This window comes from Lycium barbarum, chromosome 7 (assembly GCF_019175385.1).
Source record: "Lycium barbarum isolate Lr01 chromosome 7, ASM1917538v2, whole genome shotgun sequence".
Taxonomy (NCBI): Eukaryota; Viridiplantae; Streptophyta; class Magnoliopsida; order Solanales; family Solanaceae; genus Lycium; species Lycium barbarum.
Window position 1 is genome coordinate 132845045 of NC_083343.1, and position 24163 is coordinate 132869207.

A 24163-nucleotide genomic window follows, 5' to 3' on the forward strand; every position below is an offset into this window, starting at 1 on the left:
CACAAACAAAAGGACGTCAGTACGAATAATGTACTGAGTATGTAAAACATAATTAACATCGTAGTAGGAGCATAAGAAATAGCATAAGATAGAAGAATCAGGAGGTAATAGAGCCACTTGTACCTCTAGTGGCCATCATCATATTTACTTACTTGTCTTTCATAGGGACCTTCCATTTCTAATGCTTACTCATGTATGTATATATATAAACAAAAAATGTATGTATATACATATATTTATTAGTATCATACCCGACCATGAAGGTTCGGTGTTTCACGTACCCGGCCATGACAAGGCTTAGTATTATACATACCTGGCCCTACCAAGGCTCAGGGTTATCCGTACCCAACTGCAGAGATGCGCGCGCGATAAGTATCATACCCGGCCATATAAGCTCGGTGTTACATAATAGTCATACATACTTAGACACGTATACATAAGAGTCCATAAGAATCATCAACATCATTACCATCATCGCTTTCGTTACATCTATCCTTAGAAGATCAACTATCATATAAGGGAGGTAATAGCATCATGAAAGCATCGAGGATCATGAGCTTTAGTAATTTTAGAGATAGAGTCATTTGGAAGACATTATGGGACTCATGAAAGGGTATATAGCAAATGAATCATGCCTTAATGAAAGAAGCGTTAGCCTTACATACCTCTTGGTCTTCTTAACTACTTAACGTTCACCGTCGAAGCTTGAACAATCTACGTTTAGAAGGATTCATACCATGGTATAATATTATACGGTCCGTATAAGTGGACCGTGTAACACCACCATGGAAACATCCCTTTCTGTAAAGACCATGTTATACGGACCCCCCTTATACGGACCGTATAAAGTAATGCGGACCGAATAAGTGGCCGTATAACTCACAGTTATACGAAACTTTCTCTCGTTGATTCGTTTGACTTCCAATCCTAGTGGAACCTTCTTGGCACTTACATAACACTTCATTAATCATACAATAGACCCTATAGCAGCCCCTCAAGACATCACCAAATAAATATTCGCTCAATCATAGCGAAAACCTTTCCGAACACGACTTACATTTCACTTCCTCCAACAAACTAAACTTCACATATTCATAAAACTTCAAAATCTTATAGTATGCACTTTAAGCTATCTAATACTTCCCTTAATCTCGTAAGGATTTCATAATCACCTTAAGCTCACATTAGCCTATCGACAAGGCAACAAATCCAGAATTTCCGAGGTGTAACATTAGTCATAGCACAGCTTTAGCTGACCGAGGACATGACCCTAGATAGGAAGGTATGACGGTTGAGAATTAGGGTAGAAGGTTAGTAAGTAGCTAAATATTGTCGCCTTCTGTGTGGGGAGGGAGGGGGCTTGTCTCCTCCTCTCCTCTTTATCATTTAGTAGTAGTATTCAGTTATTGCGTAGTTTCTTATTCCTTGATGTGTATTACTATTTGTTGGCACAATTGTTTTGTATCTTGTTATTTTGCTATCTTTTTTCTGACATTACTATACTTTTTCTGAGTCAAAAGTCTACCGAAAACAAACTTTCTACCTCACAAAGGTAAAGATAAGGTCTGCGTACATCCTACCCACCTCAAACCCCACTTATGGGATTACACTCCTTCTTGCTCATACTTTGCTACATTTTTTTTTTGGTTCTTTACTTTCTTTTTTATTATAGCCAATATTTGAGGAAGAATGGATTAAATTATATAAATTGATAATAAAGTCATACTATTTACTTACCTTTTTTTTTTAATCAATTGACAGGTTAATGTTGATAAGAATTTACTTGAACGATCTTTATAAATGATCTGATTGTATAATTTTTTTATTTTTTTTTTGTATACCGTTAGTGCATAGAATTTAAATTAGATAAATAAATGAGTAAAAAGATGATTTATTTATAGTTCTTGTTGTGATCAAGCTAGGAGAGGGAGAGGGAGAGGGACCTTAGAAACATCGATTAGTGTGGAGGCAAAAAGGATTTTTTTTTTTTTTTTAAAAGGAAACTTGACTACAAGACTCATTTGTGGGATAAGAACAAAAGAGCACTTTCACAAGTTCATTTTTTATTGACAGACTATTTTTGAAGGATTCAATATGATTTAATAACATAAGATGTTCAATAGATCACGGTCGCCTCAAATCCTCAATAGAAGTGTCTAAGTGTATAATTGTGACAAGTTTAAGAAAATTCTTTAAAATATCACCCATTGTGAAATAAACGCCTAATTCAAGCCATTAATAATAATAATAATAATAATAATAATAATAATCTAAATTATATTCTCCACAAATAAGAAGTCTCAAACTTGATTCCTCCCACAAGTTTTCAACTGCATTTGGAGTTTTTATCACATAAGAAATTTAATTCCTAATAATAAAAAAATTTAATCTCTTATATTTGTTATTTCCTACAATCTCTCGGAATCAATGCTAAACAATGACCTCCTTACTTCATCATAGAATTCTACCATTTCTTTTGTGTGTTTGTGAAACTCTCTTTACACCATCAATGGAACTCTTAATTCTCTAACAAATTCTTTTTCATTTTTGACTCCCTTTCAAACCCCCCATTTTTCCCTTTCTTGCTCTCCCTCTGGGCCACCCCATTTTCCCTTCATTCACTTTTAACATTTCCTTTCCTTTCTCCTTGGTTTCTCTTTCTCTTAAAAAACAAAAAAAAAACAAAAAAAAAAGTTTGGATTTTTTTTTTATCTTTGCCTTCTGTCTCAATGGGGGGTTGTTGCTCAAAGGCAGAGGCTGATCCAGCACAAAATAATGAAGAAATTGCACAATCATATTCAAAACAAGGAGAATCACATGCAGGTAATTTAATCTTGTAAATTTCATTATTTTCAAGCAATGTCAGCCTTTGTATATATAATCGTACACACAAGCGCTCACAAACACATATATATTGCACTGCATTGTTTCGACAAATTGTGTCTGATGTGTTAATACATGCAAAAAAATATAAACATGTGCACACATTTTTTTTCCCAACAAAACTAACCTTATGAAAGAGAGGGTTATTATGCCTAGCCCTGAAAAAAGGTGCATACGATGTTCACAAAACGCATATGCATGCGCGCACACATATGTTATATTGATTCTTTTTGGAAAAATAGTGTTTGATAACATCTCTTTTTACATGTATAAAACACACAAATGTGCGTGCATACATGTTGACAAAATGCATATGTGCGCTCACACACATTATATTGCAATTTCTTGACGAAATAGTATCTGTGGCATCTCTCGTTGCATGCATAAAAACACAGATATGCGAGCATGCACATGCCCATGAAATGCATATGTGCACACACGCATATAGTATATTGAATTCTTTTGGCGAAATAGTAGGTTGATGACATCTCTTATTGAAACTGGCACAATAACAGCTGATGACATCTCTTATTGAAACTTGCACAATAACACAGACATGCACACGCGCACATCTATTATATATTGAAACTTTTCGACGAAAAGGTATCTAAACATCTCTTGTTGTCACATGCAGGAAACCATGACATGCAAGGTTCCACCACACCATCAAAAGTTCCACCTCATGCATCACCAAACCATTCTTCAAAGCCATCTAAAGCAGCCCCAATAGGGCCAGTATTAGGCAGGCCAATGGAGGACATAAAGGCAACATACACCCTAGGAAAAGAACTAGGAAGAGGCCAATTTGGTGTAACACATTTATGCACACACAAACAAACAGGGGAACAATTTGCATGCAAAACAATTGCCAAGAGGAAATTAGTGAATAAAGAGGATATTGAGGATGTAAGGAGGGAAGTGCAAATTATGCACCATTTGACAGAACAACCAAACATTGTTGAACTTAAAGGGGCTTATGAAGACAAACATTCTGTGCATTTGGTCATGGAATTGTGTGCTGGAGGTGAACTTTTTGATAGAATTATAGCTAAAGGGCATTATACAGAAAGGGCAGCAGCTTCATTGTTAAGAACAATTGTGCAAATTGTACATACTTGTCATTCAATGGGGGTCATTCATAGAGATCTTAAACCTGAAAATTTCCTCCTACTTAACAAGGATGAAGATGCACCTCTCAAGGCTACTGATTTTGGTCTTTCTGTCTTCTACAAGCAAGGTATAATAAGATTTACTTCATATGTTTCATTTTATATGATAATATTTAACTCACTACCAGAAAACCGCTAATCTCGGATGGAATTTGGCTCGCCGGTATCGTTTCCGACTGATTTTCCATCAAAAATCCCTTGCCGATGAGCCAAATTCCAACAGGACGTCCGTCAGAATTAACGATTTTCTAGCAGCAATTGGTCAACATAGGGAAAACTGTATTTATAATCCCTCAAATATCTACAAATTGTAATATTAGTCCCTTTGATATCTAACTAAGTTGATACTTCTGCTTGTGAATATGAACCAACCAAAATTACTAACCAACACATGTGTTATGTTAACTTTATACCGCTAATTCATTTTGTAATATAATTCTAAAAATAATCTAAATATGACATATTTCAACTTTCTATGCTTAATTCTTTTTGGGGTTTTCTCAATGTTGCAGGAGATGTATTTAAAGACATAGTGGGGAGTGCATATTACATAGCACCAGAAGTGTTGAAGAGAAGATATGGTCCAGAAGTTGATATTTGGAGTGTTGGGGTTATGTTATATATTCTTCTTTGTGGTGTTCCTCCTTTTTGGGCAGGTAATTATATTGAATCGCACAATACACATCTATGTTCCTTAGCACCAAAGGTTGTGGTAGAAGTGGTAAGTATAACTTCATCCTTAATCAGAGGTCTCGAGTTCGAGGCCTAACAATGCAGTTGCTCTTGGTAGAGAACGCTTTGTACCTCAAAGTGAGTCTTCCCGACACGAATCTAGACTAGTCAGGCCCAAGAAGGGTACCAGACGTATCATCTGTGCAGTTTAACATGTGATAACAAATTAATTATTCCTATTATTTTTACCAATTTACCACTAAGTACTATTCAACAGTATAATCCCACCAGGTGGGGTCTGGGGAGGATAGAGTGTACGCAGACCTTACCCCAACCTTCACAAGGTAGGGAGGTTGTTTCCGATAGACCCTCAGCTCAAGAAGAGATGCAAAAGACAGCTGTAATAATAGGCAATAACAGCAACAAGATAATAAGATAAATGAAGTGAAATAACAATCAGGTTGTACCACTAAATATTTATTATAGAGATTTATTTATAATAAGTAATCTCATTGTGTAAATATTATTTATTTCAGAGTCTGAAAATGGAATATTCAATGCAATATTGCGTGGACATGTTGATTTTTCAAGTGACCCATGGCCTGCAATTTCTGCTGGTGCTAAGGACCTTGTTAGAAAAATGTTGAATTCAGATCCCACTCAAAGGTTGACTGCACTCCAAGTCCTAAGTAAGTTATAATATTTACATTTTTATTGAAGTATTTCCATTTTTAAAATCAATTCTCTAACTTTTTACTAAAAAAAAAATGTCTCTAACTAATTTTTTTGTGTGTGTGTATATAAATTAGATCATCCATGGATCAAGGAGGATGGAGAAGCACCAGATACACCACTTGACAATGCAGTCCTCAATAAGCTCAAAAACTTTAGAGCTATGAACAAGTTCAAGAAAGTTGCTCTTCGGGTAAGTTATATAAGCTGATAGTGTAAATAATTTTTAAATTATATCAGGTAATATTTACATATTACCAAGTCATACTTGTTATAAATTTATAAATTAATCAAAAATATATATATTAACTTGGAAAAATTACAGGTTATTGCAGGGTGTCTCTCTGAAGAAGAAATTATGGGATTGAAGCAGATGTTCAGAGGAATAGATACTGATAATAGTGGCACAATTACACTTGAGGAGTTAAAGCAAGGATTAGCCAAACAAGGGAACAAACTATCAGATTATGAAATCAAGCAATTAATGGAATCTGTAAGTTCGTTAATGATACTATCAAAATATTAAAACCATGTCTTTTCTGAATTTTGATGAGCATATATATATATGTATATTTTTTTTATAGGCTGATGCTGATGGAAATGGGACAATTGATTATGAAGAGTTCATCACAGCAACAATGCACATGAATAGAATGGACAGAGAAGAACATCTTTACAAAGCTTTCCAATACTTTGACAAGGATAACAGTGGGTAAGTTAATTAATTCCACAAATAATTTAAATTCTTTTAGGAAGAGGAAGACAAAAAATTAAGTCATAACCGCCCTGATTGTGTAAATATTTTGTGCACAATCAGCACAGAATTATTACAAATTTTGTTCTAACTTTATATTATAAAATGTAATTTTCCTTTTTGATCTCAGGTATATTACAATGGAAGAGTTAGAGCAAGCTTTGAGAGAATTTGGTATGAATGATGCAAAGGATATAAAAGAAATCATTTCTGAAGTTGATTCTGACAATGTAAGTCAAAAAACACATCTAAATATGCAATCTTTATGCATATAGTGATTTATAGTTCTGCATCCTTTTACAAATCTATTAATATTTACAAATAAAAACTTTATTTTTGCAGGATGGTCGTATCAATTATGATGAGTTTGTAGCTATGATGAAGAAAGGAAATCCAGAAGCAGCAACAAATGCAAAGAAACGAAGGGAGGTTTTCGTGGAATAATTGTTGTTGATATCAAAAGAATTTGGCAAAAAAAAAAAAGAAGAATAAGTAAAGTTATTTGTGTCTTTATTGAGGGGAGGGAGACCAAATTTCAAGAGAGTTTCAAAGTTATAGATGCTCTTGTATATTACTAAGATGTTAAAAATATTAAAAGAAAAAAAAAAGAAGAAGAAAAATGCAATGAAAACAAAAATAAGATTGTAGAATTTGATGGATAGGTTGGGATTTGAGGGTCTTTTTTGGTTAATGGTTACTTATAATGGTTGTTTTTGAGTTGGAAACAATGGGGTCTTCAATGTATCTATCTATATAAAATTATAACATAATGTATAATATATAAGTACATGTGTATATATTTTTTCTGCAACACTAGGGATAGATTTGAAGTGCTGTTTTCTAATCAATAAACTTTTGGATATTACTGTTATGTACATATCAAGTTGTTGAAAGAGTTGTGACTAAGAGCAATATCTTTTTACCAATTGAGATCTCATGAAGTATAAAGTTTCTACAACAACCACAACAAAAACATTTAATTTAAAAAGAGAATGATGCAGCAGAAAAAAAAAATATCTTATTGAGATCCTCATGATCTACTAAAGTTCAATGGAATATTCATCAAAGGCAGCCCAGTGCACAAAGCATCTGATTCATGGCTCAAACACATGACCTATAGCCTATAAGTCAGATGGAGACAATTTTACCATTGCTCGAAGGATACCTTCCAAAAAAATATGCACACTAACACCATTTGAAACAGAAAGCAAAACCTCATAATCACTACTTCATACAAGCAAGAGTAGTTAAAAAACAATACCCATAAATCTATCAACATCTACCAGCATCTCAAAATATGGAGAATTTTTTAAAATTATCACTAATATGGTGAAAACCATAGCAAATTGTATGATTTGATGCTTGAGACATGTTGGAAATACAAAAATAGTGTATAAAAAGATGTCCTGACATCAACCATTCACATTGATTGTGTTCTCGGGATGTTTGAGTGAAAATTGTAGGACAAATCGGAAAAGTGCTTTCGTGCAAACTTAGCTCTGTCACCAGGGGACCGGGCAGGGGAAAGAGCAGGGACACAAAGAGTACCCGCTTCAATAGGTAGGGATCGATGGATCAACTTTGACAGCATATTCATGGATTCCTCCAGCCACGTTAAATATTTTCCTGAATCCCTGAGAATCCCAAATCAAAAAAAAAAAATTGTAAAGAAGCAACAATGGTTTAAAAAGAGAGGATGAACAATCACAGAATAGCAGCATAGCCTGCCTTCTGTGTTATGATCAATGATCTAGTCGTAATGGCACCTAAGATCTATCGACATACTGGAAGTAAGCCATCATAATTAGTTTCACCACTTCTGATATCATTTGGTGTATGGAACATGTCGCAGCATGCAAGGCACTAAACAGGACCAAATGCAAAACTAACATGCATTTTGGGGTACATTGAATTGAATAGCATAAATAAGCTGCTTGAGGTGGGACTTTACACCGACCATCAAAATACACCAGCTATGTGCTATAACCAGAAGCTAATATGGTAGTTCCTATGTAACTTGTCCTTTTCTTCCTCTTAGGTGGTGTAAGAAAAGCCCGTTAAGAAATTCTTTTTTGAAAGGGAAAATCAAGTAGTATTCATTAACAGCTTTAACATTCATAATAGTAATCAAAACAAAAAAAAAATGCATTCATGGTAGGTTGACAAAAGACTTTTTACTTAGCTAGTGTTAGGTCTATCGTTATGTGAAAACGCTAAAACCAGCACCTTTCAGAAAGATCTAGTTTCTGTAAGTGTATGCTGTGATTCTTATATAAACATGTATTTAGGCTTTTTGCATACTTAACTGGATAGATGCTTTAGTAAACCTTATTCTCAACCCAAACCCCCAACTTTATTTTTGTACACATCACTACTTATGCCTCGACGTCCAGAAGTGAAGATCTATAGACCATCTTCATCTACTGATATGAGAGAAAAATGTTCCAATATATGCCTTGCATCTCAGAAGGGTGATAGGAACAGGAAAACCTTATATACATGTAGAACAGGTTAATCTTTTGACATTATACCAAACTACAAATAAAGGTAAAGACCCTACCTGTGTCTGCAACCACTTGGCAACTTGTAGTGATCTCACGCCATGGTGACACTGCATAATAGACGTAAGTTTTTGAGAAGAGACACCGGAAAGGGAGGGAAGGGAAGAGAAGAAGCATATTTTTGTAGGGATAATAGCAGTTTTGATCCCTAAGTTATTGATAAATTCTCGGTCCTTGTGTTATATGACTCAGCATATTTAACCTTCAATTAATAAAATATGTGCTTTTGGTCCCTTTTCTGAGCCGAGGGTCTACCGGAAACATCCTCCTGCCTCACAAAGGTAGGGGTAAGGTCTGCATACATCCTATCCTACCCTCCCCAGACCCCACTTGTGGGAGCACACTGGCTTTGTTGTTGTTGTGTGCTTTTGGTCCCTTCATGTAAAAAATTATATTTGACTATTTACAGAACTATATTACCGTCAAATATAAAGTAACAAACATTTAATAACATATCACATGAGTAGTTGAGTGTTGAAATGGTTAATAATTATGTTAAATTTGTGAATATTCACAAGGAAATGGATCAAAATTGCACAATTTCACTTAATAGAAGGTTTAATGTCCTTAGTCAGATACTATAGGGACTAAAATCAGAACTTACCAATAACTAAGGGACCAAAAATACTATTAACCCTATTTTTGTATAACCAATATTGAACTGTCTGTTCCTCTCTATGTGTTATCATGGTTTCAGATTTTAAAAAAATAAGCAGTCAATAACTTGAGTGAAACAGTTCTGTTTAAGGAGAAACTCTTAGCTCAAGGCGTACAGAACAGAGGACTGGCTTCTAAATAGTTCATAAAGAAGCATCTGCAGAGAAGAACATGCACTAACCAACACATAAGTGTCCTTTTGAGGATCAAACTTAGTTGTTATTTCTGGTCCCCAGTTTCCAAATTGGCGAAGAGGAAGAACCTGAAATCCTGGTAAAGAAGCCTGGGCCCTGTCACAAACACACAAAGCAGAATCACTACTACTATTACTCGATAAGCCATGTGACTTGAATTACTTTTGGCAAGTTAAATTCATATAAACGAAACTGTGGGAAAACTAAAACCCATAAATTATCTATTATATTGCAACAAGATTTTTGTCATATAAGCATATCCAAATTGTTTCTCGTTGGCTTTGTGCAACTTAATGTAGTTGAGAAACTTGCGTTGCAAATTTATCACTCAAATACCAATATAGATGAAAAGCTCTTGAATCTTTTCAGTAGCCAGGTCTCTTGGAAAATGAACCATGAGAACACACTTTGAAACCAAAGCCACATTCATTACTTGGGAAGCCCCTCGGAGGCTTTTCTATTTTAAGTCCAGTATGCTGTTTAACTTATATAAATAAATAAAAGCTGCAAGTGAGTATTCCAAAATAGTCAAAAGAACGAGCTCATACACTTCCTCTGGTTCGCGAACATCAATCAATTGAGCCTCTTCCAGGAAAGAGGGATCTTGCAGCTTCACATGAAACTCGTTCGGTTGGATGTGTTCAAGTACAGATTCGTCCCTGCACGTAGCAATAACAACAAGTAAGAAAACAAGGCTCTTGTGCTGTTCAAGTGAAGAAGGATTTCTTTGATTACCTCTCAGATAGAACTTGCAACAAATGCCATCCAAACTTAGTTTTGCACCCTACAACCTTATTCAGAGGTGCACTAAATGCAGCTTCTTCAAATTCTGGCACCTAATAATATTAACAATGAAAATACAAAAAGAAATAAATCAAGTCAACTAAGCTTGGGCATCAAGGTGACTAAAAGTGCGGCTTATAGAAACTACCTTATTAGGATGCAAATAACCAAAGGAAACAACGATGTAGTTATGTAGAATTGGAAATTTAATATCATAGTTAAAGTCAAATCTCTATAGAAATGTTTGTCAGACAGCACATGTATAATATTTGTTTGCTATCATCGAAGCCCTGTCAGTATGAAAATTAACATTCTGGAAGCATAGTCACGAGAAATTTTGATTCCTTTCACCAAGAGCGGGATAAAAAGAAGAACAATACTTTTGAAGATATAATCATAAGAAGCATACCATTTGTCCTTTTCTCACCCAACCAAGCATTCCCCCATCTTCTTTTGATGGACAAATAGAATACTCAACGGCCAGATCACTTAGATCCTCTCCTGAATATAACAAGCATTTCAGTCAGCACTATAAATGAAAGGTTAAGCATCAAGAGAAAACTTGTTTTCATACTAATATACCCAGTTCTCAAAATTAATCATGACATTTGGATAACTTAGCTTATAAATTTAATCCTCATTTGCTCTCAGCTTCTTAAATTTAGGAAGGAAATGTTACTTGGGTTTTTCTCACTAATAGCCTATTTGGCCAAACTTCCAAAACTTATTTTGAAAAGTGCTTTTCAAGAAAGTACTTTTGCTGAGAAGCAGTTGGTGTTTGGCTAATCAATTTGCAAAACACTTTTGAGCAACAATTAGCGTTTGGCCAAGATTTTAAAAGTTCCTCTAGTGCATTTTCTCAAAAAGTACTTACAGGGAAAAGCACTATTTCTTCTCCTAAAAGCTTGGTCAAACTCCTCAACTTTGAAAAACAAGCAATTTTTTTTTGTTGGAAAACAGCACTTTTGGCCTTGGAGAAGCTTGGCCAAACAGGCTATAAGAAATTAAGTCGAAAACTAACCTTCTCTAGTTCTTTTCTGAAGCTCCAGTAGAAGCTTCTGGTCATCTTCTTTGACAAGTAAATGCTGTACCAATATCTCCCGACCACCTCCAGTGCTGCCTCCAGGACCACTCCCAGCACTATATGAAGCTGAAATTTATATAATGTGAGCTTTAGTAACAGCATGTATCAGATGATAGCAAAAGGAAAAGAAATCTCTTCACCCTTCAGATTCTGGAACAACCACTACACGATCTCAAACCTATACTAAGCTATACTCAAATTTCTGATGAAGCCACTTTTTGGTAGCATAAGGAACCGCCTAGTAGAGACAAATCGTGTATTTCCAACAATAGGGAGCCTTGTGGCAAAGATATTAAAGCAGCTCAATGGACTATTCAAGCCCTGATGCATTGACTAATAACCATTCCCTAACTATTTGGAGGAATAGCAATTCTCTTGTATTTGAAGTTCCAAAACAAGCACAAGTTTGAGATCGTCTGTCCAAGGGGGTTAACTCTCGTAAAACATACTAAAAATAAGTGTGATCCATATGAATATTTATGTCCAAATAGCATATTCAGAGGATTCATCATAGTTAGATTATCCTCCAATGGCCGTCAACCCTCCAATGGCCGTCAACCCACCAATAGCCTCCTCCTTTTTCACCAGCTATACTTTGTGAAGCTCACACTGATGGAGTTCCATAACTCTGTATTGCTACTGCATTCTAGAGTACGCATCTCTATCTTTCATTGTGCTTCAAACCCACCTAGTCTTAATTAGAATCAAGTTAAGCTATTTGGTTGAGAAGATAATCAGGGTCTTGCCTATTATTGTATATCCCTATCTAGTTTCCAACAATTCAGCAGCTAAAGTACTCACCCCACCGCACACAAAGTGCTCCCCCACAAGTGCCAGAGTAGGGGGAGAGTGAGCTTTTAGCCCTCTCCCCCCTCCCTTTTTATTTAAAATTACATACGGAGATGGGAAGGGCAGTGGCGGATCTAAGTAGAAGGAAGGGGGTTCACCTGAATCCCACGTCAAACAATTATCTTGCGCAAAAATGGTAAAAAATGAAATCTTTTGGTTATAAACCGTTGAATCACCTTGATATGAAGAACAATTGTAGTGTAGTAGTAAAAGGGGTTCAAAAGTTGTTTTAGGTCATAAGTTCAAATCCCAGCTACGACATTCTAGAACCTTCTCAATCCCCGGAAAAAGTACATTATACATACAAGGTCAAAATCACTTTTTTTATACGTATATATAGTAAATGTTGACTCCCAATTTGTGGCCTACCATACTATCCTTTCTACCACATCGTTTCAAATGAAGTTTTACCAAAACATTCCTCTAAGTGGGATTCTTTTTACTTTTTTATATTTTGAATCCCGTTAATGACAGGTCATCGGAAAGAGCAACTCTAGCCCCCCCCCCCTCCCCTCCCCCCACCCCCACACACCCCATCTCCATTTTGACCTACATTTCACCAAACGAGCAACTCTATAGTTGCACCGGGGATCTAGGGGACGGTGCTAGAGGGGGCGAAAAGGGGTTTACCGTAAAATTAAACTGCATATACAAGGTCAATTTTTTTTTTTTTTTTAACAATAGCTACAAATAAGAGAAAACAGTAATGCAAAATAGAGGGTTCCTACATACAATAAACAATTTACCTGTAATTACTCTAGAACAAGATTGACGGCCCGTCATAGTTAACACCCTTTTAAAGGTTGGAAACTGTTTATTACGCGAATTGGACAAAAGGGTTCTTGAATTAAGTAAAGCTAAGCGAGTAAATGATGATACTTTACGACTAGTTGGATTTAATTGTGATGTGAATTTCAAGAAAGAGAGACCTAGTGGTGATGGTAGAACAACATGCAAAGAAGAAGAAACTCTCAACATTTGTTGTTGTTTTTTTAAAATAAAAAAAATGAGAAATTGAGATACTGATTGAAATCTATGTTCTGCAATTTGTACTTGCAAGAATCTTAAACTATATCTGCTGATGTTCAAACTAAACTGTCACAGGGTCGTTTGGTGCGTGGTATATATATATCCAGCACTAATGTTATATAGCGTATTTGATAAAAGGTATAAATTTATTTCATTTGATAAAATGTATAAATTTCATTTGAAATAAATTTATACCTCTTACCAAATACATTATAAAATAAGTCTAATTGTAAGGATGGTATTTTATTGAGATTATTTTATTCTATCTTATCCTATTTTTAGATGAGATAAAATAATCTCAAGATGTGAGATAAATTAATCTCAAGATTATAATTTCGGGATAATTTTGATTGTATACCAAACATTAATTAAGGCACGACTGTACTTCAAATAGTACCCTTTTAATGTGAGACATTTGGAATTGTCAAATTATCTAATTGATTCACGGCCTCTTATTATGTTCCAATTTAGCAACCTAAAAGTATAATAAACGCTCCAATTAGACACGTTCAACTCATATTTAAAAGAACTAAGAACAAAAGGTCTTTTTAAAAGAAAAGACACAAGAAAAGGAATTTTTTATTAGAAAAATATATATTTAAAAAGAAAAGAAATAATACCTTATTAGGAAAAAGGCGACCAATTAAATAACAATAGGTTCATTTTTTAATCAAATCATTAACAGCCCAAGCGTTGTTGGGCCAAAGTGCCAAACTTTTAGGGAGCGCATTTTTTTTTTTTACGACATGGGAACCCGCAGTCGCTATTCTTCAGGTACGCACAGGGTAAACTCAACTTCTGTGCAATAGCTCGCAAACCACACAGAAGAGGTAACCCGCACTAGGCAAGCCCGGTGCGACGAGCTCGACCCAGAAGGCAAATCCCCTACTGTTGTACGCAGGGGGTTTCGAATAAAAAAAATGCATTTTATTTTTTTTACTCTTTTCCGATTATTTAATGTAGTATTTCATCCTTGCAAGTTGCAATACTTTAAATAGGGGTGTCAATGAGACGGTTCGGTCGGTTATTTTAAAAAAATTATACCATCTCAAGTTTTCGGTTATTTTATTTTATATAACCAAAATTAGACTTTTCGAGACCGTCCCATCATCTCAGTTTTTCTTCGGTATCAGTACGGTTCGGTTAATTTTTGGTTATTTTAGTTTTAAAGTGTCACCTAAGAATACACCACCATTTAAATGTAACGAAACAGACCTCCACAAACCTATTTGTAGTACACCATCAAATAAAGTTTCTATTTGTTTCTTATGAAATATTTAATGTAAAAGCTATTAAAAAACTACGCAAAGTAATTAAACTGAAATGTGTTATATCCTGTGTTAGCTGTGTCGCTTGCATTATTTCATTTCATATCGCTTTGATTCTCTTAACCTTATCTGACTTCTTTTTATGTTTTTATTGAGCCGAGGGTCTTTCGGCAACAGCCATCCTACCTTGGTAGGAGTAAGGTCTGCGTACACTCTACCCTCCCCAGACCCCACGATGTGGGATTTCACTGGATTGTTGTTGTTGTGTTATATCAAGTAGCAAGCCGACAACGATGGCATCATCGCGACGTGAATCCTCACTGATTGACCAAGGAGAATAATAACTTGCCAAAGACAACAATGTTGAATTGAGCCAAAACAAACATTAGCTTGTATGTCACAGAAACCACAGCTTGAATTTGATGCATATACATCAAACAACATAGTAGAGGAGACCAAGATGGAGGTAAACTCCTGTTACTGCTAACTATAACCAAAAATGCCTACTTAAATCACTAAATCTATGACCATATGACTATGTATATGAGGTTTAACTAAATTCAATCAACTAAAGGCCCAAAATTTTAATGGCCAAAATTCTTTTTTATATTTGAAACAGAACTTATAAAATATATTTTATATATTCAATTTAACATATTTGTAATATATAAAATATATTTAATGCATGTAAGGCTATTCGGTTTGGTTCGGGAATTTTTCGGTTTTTTGAATAAATTAAAAAGACCACCCTAATTGTTCGGGACGGTTATAAGCTTAAATAAAAATCCACAGTTTTATTGAAAAAACACTATAAATCGGTTTGGTAGGGTTAGGTTCGGGTGGTTTTTCATATTTTTTTGACACCCCTAACTTTAAAAAACAATGAAACTGACCCTAAACTAGAAATCAAATATTGAATATTTTACCCTCGATTACGTTTTTTGCCAAAAATATCGTAAAACTGCTCCATTTCGAATAGTTCAAGGATAAAATTTGCTCAGTTTTTTATTTTGCGGTAACCATTAGCATGAAGGGTGTTTTAAGTTATTTTACTAATTGATATGATCCTAAATGGCACAAATGGCACAAGGATGCTTAGAAGGACATGTGACATTTGGATGATAACATGGGAAGAGATTGTGGAGGCTTCTACACCGAATGGCTAAAAGCGCAAAGAGTTAAAAGTGAAAATTGTGGCTATAAGATGCAAATCATGGCCAAGATCCCAAATTCAAGGCTAGGGAATTTGGGCTACAAATTGCAAGACAATTGGTGTTTGGAAGATGAAGATCCCATGTTGGGCTAATTTCACAATTCAAGCCATTATCCCTAAAGAAGACAACAAACAAGGCCCTTACTTCATTAAGGGTGTTTTTGTAATAGTTAGTCTAGTCTTCTTTAGCCTAATAGTATAAATACTAGCCTTAGTTTATTTCATTAGTTAGTTTTGAATGATGTTGAGATGAATACTCTAAATTGAGTGATAGTTTGTTTAGTGTAGTGTTGATCTAGTGATTAGTGATAGTTAATTATGGTGGATTCCATTGCTGGCTATGAAACCCTTTTCTATTGATTTTCAATAAAGTGGTTCATTTGTGGATTCATTTGGATTACTCTTGATTGATTATCTAATAGTATAGGTTCGTTAGTAAGAATCGATTAGGAGGGTTTAGGTTTCACATACCTAAGTTTGCCTATAATTCCTTTACTAATTGGGTCTTACTCTATCTCTTTATTTCTCATCCCAATTTCTTCACTTCTCATCCTTGATTTCTAATCTATCTTTTATTTCTGCGTTTTTGATATTTGAATTCGTGTCTTCCACAAGCCGGATCGTATCATTTGGTATCAGAGCTTAGGCTAGGGTGTTGTTTCTACAATCCCCAATCCTAGGTTCATCTTATTTTGAAAATCTCAAATAAAAAATTGAAAAAAAAAAATAAAATTCCCAAAAAATTTGAAAATTTTGTTTGTTGTTGGATTTGAGCGAAATTGAGTGTAGATTTGAGTTCCTTGATATCAAATCTACTTAGATCTAAAGTTTTGGGTCATACATCATTGTTGAGTTTGAAGCTTTTAAAGAACTTAAAGAACAAGCAAGTAGGTCTTCAATTTGTGGTGTTCAATTGGTCTCAATTTGGAGTGAGCTTTGTTCTCTAGGTTGAGGGGAGGCTAGATCCGAAATTTGGGATCAATTGGAGTTAAAATTGAAGGGGTTGATAATTTAAATGTTCATAGTGTTCTTGAGATTCTTCATAAATTCATGAGGAAGAAGATGACCAAAAAAGTCTTTTAATCCAAAATTTCAAGTACAAAAAGTGAAAGCGTGTTTGTTGGGCCAAATTTAGCAAAACATATGATATAGTGGGCCCAAGGTACCTCAAATACAATGAATATTTAGAAAAATCCAGCCCAAATATCGAGGTACAAAATATAATACGTCATCACTAAAGGATTTTTACGGAGGCAATTTACGGATCGTAAATTGAGGCGTGAATTGGTTCCAAAATTCGAGCTCACTGTTACGGTTTTACGGTCACAAAATACGGACAGTAAAATGCACTCCTTAAATGCATTTTATGCTTCTGCTTGTACGCTTCATTTTACGGACCGTAGATCAAAGACGGCCTGTTAATCTTGACCGTCAAATTGACCCCAAAAACTTATCTGCTGTTGCTGATCTATGGTCACAAAATACGAACCTTAAAGTGCATTCCTCAAATGCATTTTATGCTTCCGCTTGTGGACCCACAACGACCATTTGCAGGATCATATAACATGCCATAAAAAACCAGTATGCAAAGCCACAACCTTTAGATGTACCTGCATTTACCCGAAATTGCATTGCAAGTTTGTTCTTCAACTAGCAAAAAACCTAACAGAGTGTAACTTTGATATTTCAAATAGTCGAGGGGTATTTTTGGCCCATTTCCTTTTAATTAAACTAAAAAGTTAAAAATCAAAAACATACCTCAAGTATCAAATTTTTTTGAGTTTCCTGCCTGAACTATCAGATGTCAGAGTTTCCTACTTAAAATATCACCAACTAATGTGCAAAACGCTCCTCAACTATCAATTGTTTACTTTTCCTACCTGAACTATCACCAACTAGTTTGCAAAACACACCTCATTAAAAGTGAACAACTGATAGTTGACGTGTGTTTTGCAAACTAGTTGGTGATAGTTCAGGTAGAAAAGTGAACAACTGATGGTTGAGATGTGTTTTGCAAACTAATTGGTGATAGTTCATAAACTCGAAAAAAAGTAATACTTGAGGTGCATTTTTGACCATTATCTCTAGACTAAATTAACACTATTGTTTTATCATTTTAACGTAATATTTCATCCTGAAGTCGCAATACTTCAAAGAAAACAATACCTATCATTTTTTATTTGTTAAAATTGAAAGTGTTCATACTACTAATTTATCATGTTGTTATTATATGTCTACACATTCACCCCACCCCCATGCCCACCCCAGAAAAAACAAAATTGCCTCATTTCAAAGGCGAAAATGACTTATTTCAACCGTCAGCAGGAAGAGTATTTTTGAGCTATTTTGCTGATTGGAAGATAACGTTAAGCTAAAAACACAATGACAAGGACATTTTGAGCAAAAACGTAACGGAGGGTAAATTTAACATATTTTGAATAGTCGAGGGATATTTTTAACCATTTTTCCTTTAAATAAACTAAATTAACACTATTATTTTATCATTTTAATGTAATATTTCATCCCCTCAAGTAAAGGTGTCAACCGGTTAAACTGTAACCGGTTTAACCGGTAACCGGAACCGGTTAAACCGGAACCGAACCGGAACCGGTTATACCGGTTAACCGGTTCCGGTTAACCGGATATTAATTTACCGGTCCGGTTCCAAATTTTTTTTAACCGGAACCGGTTAAACCGGTTAAACCGGAACCGGAACCGGTTAAACCGGTTAAACCGGTTAAAATTAAAAAAAAAAATAGTATATATATTAAGTATATATTGTATATATAGTAGATATGTATACATAGTATATATATTAAGTTATACTTATATATATATATATATATATATATATATATATATATATATATATATATATATATATATATATTAAGTTATGCATATATTTAGTATATATATTAAGTTATACATATATATAGTATATATATTAAGTATATATTGTATATATAGTATATATATTAAGTATATATTGTATATATAGTAGATATGTATATATAGTATATATATTAAGTTATACCTATATATATATATATATTAAGTTATATATATATATATAGTATATATATTAAGTATATATTGTATATATAGTATATATATTAAGTATATATTGTATATATAGTAGATATGTATATATAGTATATATATTAAGTTATACCTATATATATATATATATATTAAGCTATACCTATATATAGTATATAGTACATATATATACATATATATAGTATATATATTAAGTTATGCATATATTTAGTATATATAGTATATAGTACATATATATACATATATATAGTATATATATTAAGTTATGCATATATTTAGTATATATAGTATATAGTACATATATATACATATATATAGTATATATATTAAGTTATGCATATATTTAGTATATATAGTATATAGTACATATATATACATATATATAGTATATATATTAAGTTATGCATATATTTAGTATATAGTACATATATATACATATATATAGTATATATATTAAGTTATATCTATATATATATATATATTAAGCTATACCTATATATAGTATATAGTACATATATATAGTATATATATTAAGTTATACATATATTTAGTATATATATTAAGTTATACATATATATAAGTATATAGAGTATATAGTACATATATATTAAGTAGTATATATATTAAGTTATACATATATATAGTATATATATTAAGTTATACATATATATTAAGTAGTATATATATTAAGTTATACATATATATTAAGTAGTATATATATTAAGTTATACATATATATAGTATATATATTAAGTTATACATATATTTAGTATATATATTAAGTTATACATATATATAGTATATATAATAAGTTATACATATATATATAAGTATATAGTACATATATATAAGTATGTATAGTATATATATTAAGTTATACATATATATAAGTATATATAGTATATAGTACATATTTATATATAAGTATATGTAAGTTATACATATATATGTATACGAAAAGCACTATTCTGTATTGGTGACTTGCTGTTAGGCTGTTAGTCAGTAAATATTTAAACTTTAATTATAAAGTTGTATAACATATGAAAAATATAGCTACAATATACAAATAAATACTATAATATATATATATAATACAAAAAACAAAAAAAAAATAGATTTTAATCACTCCAAACCGGACCGGTTCCGGTTTGAGGTTTAAAACCGGTAAACCGGAACCGGTTAGGCGGTTCCGGTTTTGGAACCGGAACCGGCCGGTTTTCTAACCGGTTCCATAACCGGTTCCGGTTCCAACCGGTTGACAGTACTACCCTCAAGTCACAAATACTTAATAAACCAACGAAAATATCGAGTGATACAAGTATTCCACTGAACTGTAAAGCTGCACTTGAGGTATTCGATAAAATGTCCAAAAGCTTTATGATTCGCCGTTCCTTCAAAGTTTTCACCACAAATAATCACCCTTTTGCCTTCAAATTCTACCATTCAACTCAATTTCTAAACCAAGAACAAATCAATACTATCAACAATGAAAACCCCACAAACACATCAACTCAAAATCTTGAAGAACATCTTAGGAGACTCCGAATTTTACTCCAACAACATCGTACTGAAAATGCAAAGGGTATTTTGGGTACCCTGATTCATAAAAACTCAGTTTTTCAACTTTATACTCTTTTTCAACCTTCCCCAACAAAACCAATTTACTCAGATTTGTTGTTATCAGTTTATTTAGAGAAGAAACTTATTAATGAAGCTCAAGAACTTTATTTTTTGATAAGAAATGATAAAAAGTTTGTATCTTTATCATGTTTTAATGTGTTTCTTGAATCTTTGAATAGTTTGAGGATGTACAAAAAGACCCTTGAAGTTTTTAGTGATGTTATGAATTGGGGTATAAGAGTTGATAGGTTTAGTTATGGTAAAGCTATACAATCAGCTGTGAAAATTGGGGATTTGGGTAAGGGTTTGGAGTTGTTGGGTTGTATGAGAAGTGTTAGGTTGAGTCCTAATGAGTTTGTGTATAATGTAGTTATAGGTGGATTGTGTAAAGAGAAGAGAGTTGTCGAAGCGCGAAAATTGTTCGATGAAATGGTTGAGAGAAGAGTTGGACCGAGTAAGGTGACGTATAATATTCTTATGGATGGGTATTGTAAGATTGGGAAGTTGGATGAGGCTTTTAAGTTGAGAGAAAAGATGAGGAGTGATAATGTGGAACCTAATATTGTGACGTTTAATACGTTGCTTAGTGGACTTTGTAAGTCGGGGAAGATGGAGGAAGCTGATCGCATAGTTGAGGAAATGAAGGGTTGTGGATTTGTACCTGATGGGTTTACTTATAGTATACTTTTCGATGGGCATTCGCGATGTGATGATGTTAATTCCTCGTTGGCGTTGTTTGAAGAAGCTGTTAAGAAAGGGGTGCAAATGAACGAGTACACGTGTAGTGTTTTGTTGAATGGCTTGTGCAAGAAAGGGAAGACGGATAAGGCTGAAGAGATTTTGAAGAAGTTGATGGAAAATGGGCTTACTCCTACGGAGGTGTTGTTTAATACAATTTTGAGCGGTTATTGCAAAGAAGGCAATATGGAGAAGGCTTATTCAACTATTGACAAAATGGAAATTTCTGGGGTGAAGCCGAGCTGTGTCACATTTAATACTCTAATCGCGAAATTCTGTGAATTGGGTATGATGGAAGAGGCAAAAGAATGGTTAAGGAAAATGCTCGAGAAGCCAGTTTCCCCGAATGCGCAGACATATAACATCTTAATTGATGGATATGGTCGCAAGCGGGATTTCGTGAGGTGTTTTGAGATTCTTGAGGAGATGGAAAAGAATGGATTGAAGCCTAATGTAATTACATACGGTTCTCTAATCAAGTCTTTGTGTAAGGATGGTAGGCTTCTTGAAGCTGATGTAGCCTTAAGTGACATGATTAATAGAGGGGTTAAACCGAATGCACAGGTCTATAATATGCTTATAGATGGACATTGCATGAGAGGAACAATGAGTAATGCTTTCGTATGTTTCGAGAAGATGCTAGAAAGTGATATAGAAACAACACTGGTTACATACAATACTCTAATAAATGGGTTTTGCAAAAAGGGTATGATCAAAGAAGCTGAGGATTTGGCTGCGCATATTTTAGTCAAGGGTTTAACTCCAGATGTTATCACGTACAATTCTTTAATCTCTGCATATTCAGATGCAGGGGACACCGAAAAGTGTTTCCAAACGTATGAGAAGATGAAAACTTCTGGAATAAAGCCTACAATGAACACAATTCATCCTCTAATTAGAGTTTGCAAAAAGGAAAAGAATGGACTGGTGTTAATCGACAAAATTGTTCAAGAAATGTCTCAGATGGATCTTTCTCCTGACCGAGTGGTATATAACGAGCTCATCCATTGCTATGCTTTACATGGAGAGGTTCAAAAGTCACTTGATATGCACATAGAGATGGTGGAACGAGGAATTCCTTCTGACAAGAAGACGTACAATAGCTTGGTTATGGTGCATTTGAAAGAGGGAAAATGTGAAGAAGCCAAGAATCTTGTTGATCAGATGAAGGCTAACAATATTGTTCCCAATGATGAGACTTATAATATTCTGGTCGAAGGGCATTGCAAAGTTAAAGATTTTTCTGGTGCATACATTTGGTATAGAGAGATGGTTGACAATGGTCTTCTCCCGGTAGCCAATATCTGTAACGAGTTATTATCTGGCCTTCGAGAAGAAGGAAGATTGCAAGAGGCACAGATTATATGTTCAGAAATGAGCTCTAAAGGAATTGAAGAGTGTAACACAAATGAGGATCTTTCTACTGTTGTGAAAGCGTAGAACAGAGAAGACATTGCACTCGAACTTGTTAGTTAAAAACGTTGGCAGCAAATGAAAAGCTTGTAATATATTCAAAAATCAGTGTATTCTTGTTAATTTATTTCCTCATTGACATTCATTCAGGATACCTATTCCCTTATACTGCCCTTGTTGTTTAGTTGATGGAAGATGCCCTTCTTTTTCTATTCTTTTCTGCCCTTATTATTAGAACCTCTATGTTTTTCAGTCTCTTTGTTCCAGCTAAAACTCATCGTCTTAGATGCCGAATAACTCCCCTTTATCCTCCTTTTGTTTTTGCATAAAAACAGCTCCCATTTTAGGCGTGACAACGCTCTTGGATGATTCTGCTACAATGAAAGAATATTGTTCTTCAAAGTAGGTGCTGTGTCATGAACTGATTGCTAGGCAATGGCCATTCGTGATGACAAATTCTATTACAGACTGGATGATTGCGATGTTAATTTATCGAATTCCATTGTTTGGTGTGTTCACCTTTTTGTTATGTATAGTTTAATTCTAAGTCGACCTTAAGAGTACAGTTGCTGCGCTTACAGAAGAAGATTAGGAGATGAATTAGACATTTGGAAGTTGATGAATTCCTTGATGATGTTAATATTGAATATATACTTAGAACTTGAATGTGATATTTCATAATTTAGTTAATTTTTCAATTTCTCTATTACTTGGGATGAGTTCCTTGATGATGTTAATATTGTATGTATACTTAGAACTTGAATGTGATAGTTCATAATTTAGTTAAGTTTTCAATTTCTCTATTACTTGACATCCTCAAATAATACAAATTAATAGAGTTAATCATACAATCAACTTACGTATTTATTGGGAGTTTGAATCATTAGTACAATTAATAACCGAACGAGATTCAACAATAGGACCCGTTTGGCCATGAGAATTTTGCACTTTTTTTCGGGAAAATTATTTCACTTTATTTGAAAATCAACGTTTGACCATGAAAATTCCAAATACAACTTGAACACCTAAAACCTTATTTTTACTTTTTTTTCCCCACATTTTTCACTTTCAATACATTCAAACAATCAAATATTCTTTGCAAAAACTATAACCAAACATAACTCTATCTTCGACTCCAACTTCAAAATTTCAAATAAAGTGAAAAATTTTTGGTTTTCATAGCCAAACGCCTACTTAAACTAGTGGTTGTCTCAAGGAACAATATTTTTCTATAATAGTTACTAGTAATATTAAACAAGCAAGCGTCCGACGCGTATCTAGTTAATCGGACCTCAAAATAGATATCAAATATATTAAACGAGAAACAATGTAAAAAACCGAACAAATCATTAAAAACAGAGTTTTTTAAAGGGGAAAAAAAAAAGAGAGAAGTCGCTAATATTCACGTAGGGAGTCACAGTTGATCAACTTAGGTGGTATGATGACAAGTTCTACTTTTTTTTTTTTTTTTCTTTCAAATA

General features: G+C 33.8%; 3 protein-coding genes across 3 annotated transcripts; 2 read left to right on the plus strand and 1 right to left on the minus strand.

The window, feature by feature from the left end:
- The first annotated feature begins 1428 nt into the window (after positions 1–1428).
- LOC132604552 (calcium-dependent protein kinase 17-like) lies at positions 1429–6994 on the plus strand. The gene is made up of 9 exons (XM_060318104.1): positions 1429–2823; positions 3518–4120; positions 4565–4708; positions 5261–5413; positions 5534–5649; positions 5782–5949; positions 6041–6168; positions 6341–6440; positions 6553–6994. Exons 1-9 carry the CDS (start codon positions 2730–2732, stop codon positions 6652–6654), a joined length of 1608 nt encoding a protein of 535 aa, XP_060174087.1. The 5' UTR covers positions 1429–2729; the 3' UTR covers positions 6655–6994.
- A 512-nt stretch (positions 6995–7506) lies between these two features.
- LOC132604553 (rhodanese-like/PpiC domain-containing protein 12, chloroplastic) lies at positions 7507–13452 on the minus strand. The gene is made up of 8 exons (XM_060318105.1): positions 13085–13452; positions 11427–11555; positions 10815–10906; positions 10358–10458; positions 10171–10281; positions 9610–9718; positions 8771–8821; positions 7507–7844 (listed from the first exon to the last, which is right to left on the minus strand). The coding sequence occupies exons 1-8, from the start codon at positions 13314–13316 to the stop codon at positions 7764–7766; spliced, it is 906 nt and encodes a 301-aa protein (XP_060174088.1). The 5' UTR covers positions 13317–13452; the 3' UTR covers positions 7507–7763.
- Positions 13453–20051: 6599 nt separating this feature from the next.
- Positions 20052–22848, plus strand: LOC132604556 (pentatricopeptide repeat-containing protein At5g12100, mitochondrial). Its single transcript, XM_060318108.1, has one exon. It carries the CDS (start codon positions 20274–20276, stop codon positions 22707–22709), a length of 2436 nt encoding a protein of 811 aa, XP_060174091.1. The 5' UTR covers positions 20052–20273; the 3' UTR covers positions 22710–22848.
- Positions 22849–24163: the final 1315 nt, after the last annotated feature.